This window comes from Saimiri boliviensis, chromosome 15 (assembly GCF_048565385.1).
Source record: "Saimiri boliviensis isolate mSaiBol1 chromosome 15, mSaiBol1.pri, whole genome shotgun sequence".
NCBI classification, from domain to species: Eukaryota; Metazoa; Chordata; class Mammalia; order Primates; family Cebidae; genus Saimiri; species Saimiri boliviensis.
Window position 1 is genome coordinate 26703014 of NC_133463.1, and position 11300 is coordinate 26714313.

At 36.8% G+C, this 11300-nt stretch overlaps 1 protein-coding gene across 2 annotated transcripts in view; it reads left to right on the forward strand.

Annotated features, from left to right (window-relative positions):
* The window catches only part of RNF19A (ring finger protein 19A, RBR E3 ubiquitin protein ligase), a 47114-nt gene extending 39956 nt beyond the window's left edge, over positions 1–7158 (forward strand). For both annotated transcript variants that reach the window (XM_003943025.4, XM_039464607.2), the window contains 4 exons: positions 5–166; positions 2474–2687; positions 4215–4358; positions 4961–7158. In XM_003943025.4, coding sequence (XP_003943074.1) covers positions 5–166; positions 2474–2687; positions 4215–4358; positions 4961–5651 — 1211 coding nt within the window. In that variant the 3' untranslated portion in view covers positions 5652–7158. The remainder of the gene's footprint in view (positions 1–4; positions 167–2473; positions 2688–4214; positions 4359–4960) is intronic.
* Positions 7159–11300: the final 4142 nt, after the last annotated feature.

Consider the following 11300-nt stretch of genomic DNA (forward strand, 5'->3'; position numbering starts at 1 on the left):
TTAGGTATTGGTGTTCCTATTATGTTAGCTTATGTCTATGGCGTTGTTCCAATTTCTCTTTGTCGAAGTGGAGGTTGTGGAGTCTCAGCAGGCAATGGAAAAGGAGTCAGGATTGAATTTGATGATGAAAATGATATAAATGTTGGTGGAACTAACACAGCTGTAGGTAAGTCCTTTAAGCAAAGGAAGAAAATTTGCCTATTAACAGTGTAAGTAGTGGGGAGGCTGGAGATAACATGCAAGTCAGAATTTCCATTGCCCTCCTTTTACTAGGCCTAATAGTATTCATTCAGAAGTACATCCGTGAATAAATTGCCAAGGAGAAGTGTATGGATGAAAGAGGTGGGGGTAATTTTGGGTACCTGACCTCTAATGGGAATATAATGTCTTAGAAATCATAAACTTTTCATCTTAAATTTTGCCTGAAACATTACAAATTATTAAGTAAAGGATATGAAGAGAAATGCAGTTCAAAAGGAAATACAGATGCCCAGTAAGTCAAAAGTGTCTTCAACTCAATGTTATTCAAAGAAACGTGAATTAGGATAGTAACTAGCAAAGATGAAGAATAAAAAAGCCTTCTTAGACTGCCAGTAGGAGTATGTCAGTAAACCTTTTTTTTAAAGTGCATGTTCTATATTCTAGCAATTCTTCTTTTAGAAATTTCTCATAGGGAAATAATCAGGCAGATATATAAAGATAATGCCTACTTTCTTATCTCCCATTTTCTGTTGAACACACCTCAATCAGACTTTTGTCCCTACCACTCCAGAATTTTATTTCTACTGTTCACTAAAGCAGAGTCACCAGTGGCCTCCATGTAACTTAATACAGTGGTCAGTTCTTGGTCCTCATCTTCATATAACAGTCTATCTGACATGATAGACTCTACCCTTCTTGAAATACTTCACTTTTCTTCTGGGAAACCACTTCTTAACCGTATTTCCTGGCCACTTCATCTCATTCGTCTTTGCTGGTTCATTTTCCTCTTCTGACTTCTAAATGTTTGTTTCCCAGGACTCAGTTCTCAGAATTCTTTTCTTATCTACACTTTCGCCCTAGGTCATCTCATCTATTAAATAATACATAGACTGACCTCTCTCTAAATTTATATCTAGGCTAGAACTCTCCCCTGAACTTCAAACTTGCATGTCTAACTTTGCTCTTGATCTACACTTGAATGTCTAATAAGAATGTCAAGCTTTACTTGTCTATAGCCAAATTTTTTGCTCTAAAATCTGTTCTTCTCTCCATCCTCCTTAACTCAGTAAGTAGCTTCTCCATTCTTCTTCCTATTGCTTGGGCCAAAAACCTTCCTTTACGATATCTCCCTCTTTTCCCTCATGTCCTACATCTGATCTGTCAGCAAATTTGGCTGCTTCCTTCAATATTTAGCTATAATCAAATCACTTCTTACTCTCTTCACTGCCCTTCCCTTAGTTCAAGCTACTGTCCTTTTTCCTGGGCAAATTGTAATAGCCTCTTACCTGCTGTAACTTCTCAGCTTCTCTTCACTATTCCGTAGTGCAGCCATAGTCACATGCCCAAACCCTGTCAGATTATGTCTTTCTTATGCTCAAAACTTCCCCAGTGGCTTCTAACTATACTGAGGAAGAAAATCCAAATTCCTTATCACAGCCCAAAAGGCCCCACATGATCTGCCCCAGCTGTATCTCTGAGCTTGTCTCTGGTCACCCTCCTATTTTATACCACTATCACTTGATTTTTGAGGGTATCAAGCATGCTTCTACTTACAGGCTTTTAAACTTGCAGTTCTCTCTGCCTGGAATACTCTTTCCCTAGAAAAATTAATGGCTCACTTTTTTAATTCAATTGTCTCTACAAGTATTACCTTATCAAAGAGGCCTTCCCTCATCACATCATATAAAATGACACACAGCCATGTACATACATGCACTTCTCATCCCTCTTCTCCCCTTTACTCTCTCATATTTTTCCTCATAGAATTTATCACCATGTGATTGGGTATATAATAGGAACTCAAATATGGTGCAAATAAATGACTTCTTCAATAGAAAACATATGAGAGATACTGTAAAATTGGAACATGGTCTTACCAGATCTTAATAATAGCTTGTAGATAGAACTGTGGGATAAAGCTAGAAATCAACATTTAGCCCATTCTTATTGACTTAGAGAATAATAAGCTCTTTAAATGACACCCTTAATGAAAACTGTCACATAATTTTCTTCTGAAGTCAGCTATGTTTTTCAACAATCAGATTCTTTATAGAATTCCTAAAATCTGGGTTTTTGGAAAAAAAGAAACTAGTGACCATTTAAAATGAGGGCTTTATTCCAACTGCTTCTAGTGGACTAGCCTGAAAAAAATATTTTTCCATGTCTGTGTATATTTTATACCTTATATAATGTCCTCTCTGAAATCATCGAGGAATTTAAGAAGGGGAAAATTAATAATCATACTTAGTCTCTTTGAAATGTTTGCATTTAGATACAACATCAGTAGCAGAAGCAAGACACAATCCCAGCATAGGGGAGGGAAGTGTTGGTGGGCTGACTGGCAGTTTGAGTGCAAGTGGAAGCCACATGGATCGAATAGGAGCCATCCGAGACAACCTGAGTGAAACGGCCAGCACCATGGCATTAGCTGGAGCCAGTATAACGGGGAGTCTATCAGGAAGTGCCATGGTAAACTGTTTTAACAGGTGTGTGTTTTGGTTTGGTTTGGTTCTGCCTTCTGGTAACTACAAATTATTAATTAGGTGAGAATTTTGAACATAAAGCATGATGATTATATGCAACCCTACTATGTGGAGGTTCAAAATAGTAATGTTAAAAATGAAATTTGGGAACAGGCGCAGTAGCTCACACCTGTAATGACAGGACTTTGGGAAGCCAGGTGTGTGGATTGCCTGACCTCAGGAGTTTGAGAACAGCCTGGGCAACATGGCAAAACCCCGTCTCTACTAAAAAATACAAAAAATTAGCCAGGTTTGGTGGCATGCACCTGTAGTCCCAGCTGCTCGGGAGGCTGAGGTAGGAAGATCACTTGAGCCTGGGAGGTGGAGGTTGAATTCAGCTGAGATCACACCACTGAACTCCAACCTGAGTGACAGTGAGACCCCGTCTCAAAAAAAAAAAAGAAAAGGGAAAAAAGAAATTTGATGGTAGACTTCTAAGGCTAAGGAATAACATTCTGCCAGTTTTTTCACTGTCCTTATCAGATTTTATATTATAAATCATTGCTGCGGCTGCTTCAGTAGACATAGAAGCAAAGGCAATATTTAAGCCTAGATCTTACCTCTGTGGGTAACAACAGCTGGATATTAGGAGATGGGACTTTGGCTGAGTCCCCAGAAATGTGTGAACTGGGACCGGGATAATTGGCTAGGGGCCTTTTATGTATTAATGCTTGCTTACTTTGTTCTCACCAAGTCCTTTATCAATAGCTGTGTAGATAAGTAGGAAAAAATTATCTTCCCCTGTTTCTCTTTATTTCACTATTTTTCACTTATGCTAAGCCTTGCCTTTTTAAATGTAGGGGAGAGAGAATACATGAATTAAAAGAAAAATCAGACATATTTATCTTATTTTTTAGGTAGTTTGCATTTAAATACAAACTCTTAAGTTACAGTGGCATATATAACCTCTTTTTAAAAAGGCAAATGCTGGCTGGGCTCGGTGGTTCACACCTATAATCCCAGCACTTTGGGAAGCCAAGATGGGAGGATAGCTTGAGGCCAGGAGTTTGAGACCAGCCTGGGTAACATAATGAGACCCTGTCTCTAATATATATAAATAAATAAAATATTAAAAGGCAGGTGTTATTTATAGAGCCATTTTTAATATAGATGCCGAGGATTTTTGTATTCATTGATCTGCCGTGTTTAATAATGTATTCTAACGTCATGTTTTGCATGGAAACATTACAAAGTGCCATATCCTGAGTGAGAATAATGGAGCACATTTAAGTGAAAATCCTCTGTGTCCTTTTTGTGTTATTCTATTACTACCTTACTTGGCAGACAACTAGTTTTTCCCATTTTATTTGGTTGGGTGGTACTATTCAGTGTGCTGCAATAAACTTTGAATTAAATAAAAGGAAATTTTAAAAAATGGTTCCCCATATAGCTTCTGGTCACTAGGGATCTTAACTAAATTATTTAGAGATACATATTACAGTAGTGCTGATATTAAATATAATTTTGGTTATTTCATACCCTCCCTTTAAGGTTGGAAGTTCAAGCAGATGTACAGAAAGAACGGTACAGTCTAAGTGGAGAATCTGGCACAGTCAGCTTGGGAACAGTTAGTGATAATGCCAGCACCAAAGCAATGGCAGGATCCATCCTGAATTCCTACATCCCATTGGACAAGTAAGGAAAAAATTGTTATAAAATTGAAAGGATTTTTAAAATTAATTTTAAAGAGATAATTCCTATCATTAGACAAATTACCAGTGAAAAATGGCTACCAACTGTTAAGTTCTCTGAGAAAAGAAAACAGTGAGCCGTCCAGAGTAGGCAAATCTGTATACATCATAAAGTGGATTTGTGGTTGCCAAGGGCTGGAAGAGGGAAGAATGGGAACTGACTGCTAATGAGTACAAGGTTTCTTCTTGGGATGATGAAATGTTCTGAAATTAGGTAGTGGCGATAGTTGCACAGCCCTGACCACAACTAAAAATCACTGAATTGTACACTCAATTAGAAGAACAGAATAAAGCTGTTCTTTAAAAGGTAGCATAGTGCCTAGAACAGCGTTAAGTAATAAATGTATCTACTACTACTTAAAAAATTGAAGCATTATAAAGAGTTCTCTTATTGCAAGTACTTTTTTTAAGTAGAACATGTCTTGTGTTAAGATGGTCTGATAGCTTACATATAGTCTGAATTTTCCACACAGAAACCCTTCCCCTAGTCATCTGAACAAAAAGAAGTCAGAAATTATGTTTGTATTTGTTACTCTTATGTTTCAGAGAAGGCAACAGTATGGAGGTGCAAGTAGATATTGAGTCCAAGCCATCAAAATTCAGGCACAACAGTGGAAGCAGTAGTGTGGATGATGGCAGTGCCACCCGAAATCATCCTGGTGGTTCATCCAGTGGCTTGCCTGAAGGTAAATCTAGTGCCACCAAGTGGTCCAAAGAAGCAACAGCAGGGAAAAAATCAAAAAGTGGTAAATTGAGGAAAAAAGGTAACATGAAGATAAATGAGACCAGAGAGGACATGGATGCACAGTTGTTAGAACAACAAAGCACGAACTCAAGTGAATTTGAGGCTCCATCCCTCAGTGACAGTATGCCATCTGTAGCAGATTCCCACTCTAGTCATTTTTCTGAATTTAGTTGTTCTGACCTAGAAAGCATGAAAACTTCTTGTAGTCATGGTTCCAGTGATTATCACACCCGCTTTGCTACTGTTAACATTCTTCCTGAGGTAGAAAATGACCGTCTGGAAAATTCCCCACATCAGTGTAGCATTTCTGTGGTTACCCAAACTGCTTCCTGTTCAGAAGTTCCACAGTTGAATCATATTGCTGAAGAACATGGTAACAGTGGAATAAAACCTAATGTTGATTTATATTTTGGTGATGCACTAAAAGAAACAAATAACAACCACTCACATCAGACAATGGAATTAAAAGTTGCAATTCAGACTGAAATTTAGGCCCATAGATGCTGCAAAATAATTACCAGTGTACAACCTTGTTTGGAGCTGGTTGAACTACATGTGACTACTTTAAGTTTCAAGTTACCAGCAAAAGCCGGGTTTCATTATCATAATGCAGATACATTTTCTGTGTTCAGCAAGGCATTGTGTGTCATGTGGATATTAGTTACCAAACTATGAAATGAAGGCTTTAAAAGTGCATTATTTTAAGGATAATAAATTTGAAGAGTAAAGCATGTTTTGTGTGTTTGCCACAAAACATTGCTTGAAGCACATACTTGTGTATTTAGAAATTGGTCTTAATTTATAATCAATATAAAATACTAATGCAATTCTACAGCATTCAAATGAAGAAAACTTGAGGCTTTAGGGATAAGTGGTTAGTGATATTTTATTGAAACCACTAAGAGATAAGTTTAAAAGAACTGCATAGGTTACTCTCAGTATATGATACTCTTTGTAACATTTCTATTTATATCTGGGCATAAATTTCATTTTCTTTTCTTCATATGCAATGTGGTTATATAAAGCTTAGTGCAGCTCATTTGCTACCATTTGGATACTTAGACACTTTGAGCAAAATTGTGGCAGTTTTTGCACAACTTTGAAATAGAAATACCTGGTACTCTATCTTGTATATTGTTGATGCCATCTTAGAGGAAAAATGTAAGGTAAGTAATTAAGTATATGACAGCAACAAATAAGATATATGAAACTACACAATAAAATCCCATTAGGTTATAAGTATTACAAAAAGCCACCTTTCTCTAAGGGGAAATTTGTACCCCATTGATTCTTGGTGCCTTTGGGATAGATTGGGTTTAGTGGCCTAGTTATTTGAGGATTTTGCTGTGGTGTTTTCCATGTCTTCTCTAGTCACCTTGGATTATATAGAAAAATACAGGAAATAGATAAACATGAATGTGATTAATAACAATGCTGAAGAAGTATTAGCCTACCAAAGACACACTCAGGCTTTAGTGAGTAACTTTATATAACCTCAGTTTTTAACACATGCGTATCTTCTCCAACCATGAAATCAAAGCACGGTGCAGAGCTTGTACCAAGTACAAAAGGTCCATATATGATTAGCATTATTTTCTTTTGCTTTTGTTTATGGACAATGTTCAGCTGACATAAGCAGAAGTTGGCCAAAATACTACCTGTACTGTTAATTTCCTATATAATTCACTTAAATAAAGCAGGTTAACCTCAATGATAGCAGTTAAAATGTTCTATCTTACGTATTTCTTTTAAGTATTACCATTATGGTGCTACTGAGCGTTTTCTTTTGATAAAAAGAAAAATGCTATGGGCTGCAGTCTTCTTCCATCACTTTTCCCTACCAGGTCCATTAATATGCTTATAACACTAGTGCCCGTTATTTTATTTGATAATGCTTATTATGGTATTTGTATATTTGTTTGCATTCCAATTTTGTTCAGTAATGAGTGTGTAAACTGCATATCTGAAATAAATGTAAATAATAATGTATTGCTCTCTTCTGGTGTGTGCACAAGTGTTTTTATCGTAAGAATGGGAATATTCATTGGCCATGTGGTGGTAGTCATAAATATTGTGAGCCATTGTGATGATTCTGCCTTCTGGTGTCAGCCCAAAGGGAAGCAAGCATTTGCTGAACTTTCCAATAGTGTTTAGAAACTACCCTTTCTTCCTAATTCCTGTCTTTCTACCAGAAAAAAAGTTGCTGTATACATCATCGTAATTTTTTTTGAGTAAATTGGTTGAGTTTAACCTGAGTAAATGTATCTATCATTAAATTGTGAAGAGACATCAGTATGTCTGTTCTTAGAAAAATCCTCATCTTAGAAAAATGGAAAGATTAAATAACTTGGGAAATGGGGGGAAAAGTAAAAATATCTTAAAAGACTATTTTAAGAGATTCTATTCTAGCAACATTAGATTATGAAACTGGAACCATTTAAATTCAAGCTAATTGTAATCAAATGCTTTCTATTCCTGTAGCTCTATAAAATGCATAGTTTTTCTGTTTCTCTGGTCCATGGTTAATACTTCATGAAAATAATCTTTTTTTGTTTATTTTGAGATGGAGTCTCACTCTGTAGCCCAAGCTGGAGTGCAGTGGCACAATCTCGGCTCACTGCAACCTCTGCCTCCTGGGCTTAAGCAGTTCTTGTGCCTCAGCCTCCCAAGTAGCTGGGACTACAGGTGCACATCACCACAGCCAGCAAATTTTTTATTTTTTTATTTTTTTATTTTTTATTTTAGTAGAGACAAACTTTCACCATGTTTCCCAGGATGGTCACTCAGCAAAAACAGTGCCATATAGGAGGTTGGTGCATTCATTCACCCTACACCTTCTGGTGATACTCCTAACCAGTATCACTTCAGTCACACCTTAAAACTAGCTTTGAAAAATTCCTTGTCTCCTGGATCCTTCAAAGTTGGATTAATTTAGGACCAGCCAATTTTCCCTGGAGCTTAATTCTGGGCTAGCCTGGAGCAAGAGATACATCCCGGGTGTTCAAAACAAACCTTAACTCGCTGAAATCTTGTTAAAACCCTTTGTACTTTAAGGCCTATTGGAAAAATCAGCTGGTAATGAAAGAAAAGAAATACAAAGATTATAATAGTATAACCTACTGTTGATTATGTAGACCACCAATTTAACTGTAGATTCACTTCAATATACAAATTCCCAGCTCCAGAGCATTGAATTAGTTAGCTTTTTATATTAAATGCACATAATCCACCACTTCTAGCTTATTTTTGCTGGAAATTGTGTTAATTTTGTAAACATGTAAGACTTTCCATAGCTTGCTGCCTAGGTAAACATATGGACGAATCACCATATAAAGTATGTATGTTGAAAACTGTCAGAGCTATTAATTGCTACATGATACGAGCAAAAGAAACTCCTCCATAGATCGTTTTGCCTTTCCATTCGGAGTCATGAAGCTTCTTACAGCTTCTAGTCTGTCCCTGGACCTAAGGAATTTTTTCTTTTCTCAAGGCAACATTTCATATGGTTCCTATTAATGGATTTGTCATTGCATTTATTTCCTTCACTAAAGTAGAAGAGAGAAATCATTGCTAACAGACAGTATTTATATACTGGTTGATTTTTGAATGCCAAAAATAGTATTCTAAACTTGGACAGAGTTGTGTTGTTTAGGGTAGCTATTATTTATAATAGATGGATATGAAAAAGTTTGCAGTTTTAAAATTTAGTTCACATTGAATCACTGTACATCATACGCTAGTCAGAATTTTTGTTACTTCTACCAGTTTATTCATTCAACAAAGTAGATGGCTGGAAATACAGCATAGCACCAAATAAACACTCAGGCTTCAGAAGGCTTGTATTAGAATTTGGAAGATACAAAAATAATAAACATATGCACGTAGCTTAAAATAATGGAACCAGATGTAAAATAACCAGACGATGGTTGCTATGAAAAATTTGAGGTGGGCATAATAAGAGTGACTGGGGTTTGGGGGAAGCAGTACTGTTTTATACAGGGCAGAACAGGAAAAATTTCTGTTTAGAAGACATTTGTCCCAGGATATAAAGGAAATGAAGAATGAACTGTGTAAACATAACTGGTGAATGAGCATTTCAGAAACATCTCCAAGGTGAGTTAATGGACAGTTTAGACATCAGTCTTGGAATGTAAGTTTGCTATCGTATTAGGGCAAGTCTGCCACTTTTTTTCCTTCGATGGTGTCTTGACTGTCCTTGGCACTTTACATTTCCATAACATTTTAGAATAACCTTGTTGTGTTCCACCAATTTAGATTGGTATTACATAGAATCTCTAATTATCCTCATAGAAGTCTTTTACGGCCAGACACAGTGGCTTACACTTGTAATCCCAGCACTTTGGGACCAAGACAGGTGGATCACGAGGTCAGTTGTTCAGGATCAGCCTGGCCAACATGGTGAAACCTCATCTCTACTAAAAATACAAGTTAGCTGGGATTGGTAGCAGGTGCCTGTAATCCCAGCTGCTCAGGAGGCTGAGGATGGAAATTGCTTGAACCCAGGAGGCCGAGGATGCAGTGAGCCAAGATCATGCCGCTGCACTCCAGCCTGGGCAACAGAGTGAGACTCTCTCAAAAAAAAAAAAAAAAAAAAAAAGGGGGGCTTACATCTTCTGTTAAATTTCATTCCAAGGTACTTGATATTTTTAATCCTATTATAATGGTATATTTTTAAAATGCCTGCCTGCCTGCCTGCCTGTCTGCCTTCCTGCCTTCCTCCGTCTCTCTCTCCCTCTGCCTCCCGGGTTCAAGCGATTCAGCTGCCTCAGCCTCCCAAGTAGCTGGGATTACAGACATCCCACCACCATGCCTGGCTGACTTTTGGTATTTTTAATAGAGAGGGGGGTTCACCATGTTGGCCAGGCTGGTCTCAATCTCCTTACCTTGGGTGATCCACCTGCCTCAGCCTCCCAAAGTGCTGGGATTACAGGTGAAAGCCACCATCCCCAGCCAGAAATGCTATTGATTTTGTATAATGATTTTGTATCTGGTGAATATTACTCTTTTAATTTCAATGGTTTATCTCCAGATTCTTTGGGATATCACTCTACAATTGTTTATGAATATTTGTCTTAAACACTTTTATAGTGCTTTGAAGTGTCAAATACTTTGTGAGCACTTTTTAAATAGTAACTTATGTAAAAGCAAACAAAAAAGAATGAAAAAAAAACATAGTAACTTAGCAAGTTTACTTATATAACAGGCCTGCACATGTACCCCTGAACTTTAAAGTTAAATTAAAAAATAATATTAGGTTGACTTTGAATAGTGAATTGGGGTCATGTAATTTAGAAAGATGCAAAAGGTAATTACATATCAAATTATATATTAAAGTCTTAATTAGAGTTGGTTCAAAATAAAATATTCCTCAGAACAACTCTGTGAAGGAGGTATTCTCATCCTCATTACAGATGAGGTAACTGAGGCACGGATGTTAAGTACTTTGCCTGGAGTTGCATAGCTGTGAAGTGACAGCGGTGGGATTCCAATTGCTTTTTCTTTTCTTTTTTTTGTCTTAAGTCATTTCATTATTACTTTATTTTTCTGGCCCTTTGCACTGGCTAGGACTTCTAGTGTGTACTTCTGAATAGCAGTGGTTATAGGGGGTATTGTTGATTTGTTAATAACCTAACATCAAAGGGAAATCTTTCATCATTTCAGCTACTCATTATAATATTTGCTGCAGATATATTTATAGGAGATCCTTTATTGAATTTAGTAAATTGTCTTCTAACTCCTAGTTTGTGTGCCAAGAGTTTTTACTTTGGAAAATATGTTGAATTTTATTGGCTCTTTATTTGGTGGGGGGAGCATCTGTCATATAATTGTGATTACTTTAATATGTTAATGTGGTAAATTTGATTTTTCAAATGTTAACCTGAGGCAGATCATTGATCAGGTTGTGTAAGATTGGAATGATGTCTTCCTTGAATGTTTGGTAGAAATTGCTGTTAAGGCTGTCTGCACTTGAATTGTTTGTTTTTTAGTACGAGAGAGCCAGGTTCTGAGGATTAATAAGCAGCTAATTTTCATCTATGTGAGCAGTAAAATAAGGCAGTCTCTTTGCTCTGTAAGAGTTGACTAATTGTAGAATGTCTGGGCTGGCTGGTGACAATATAG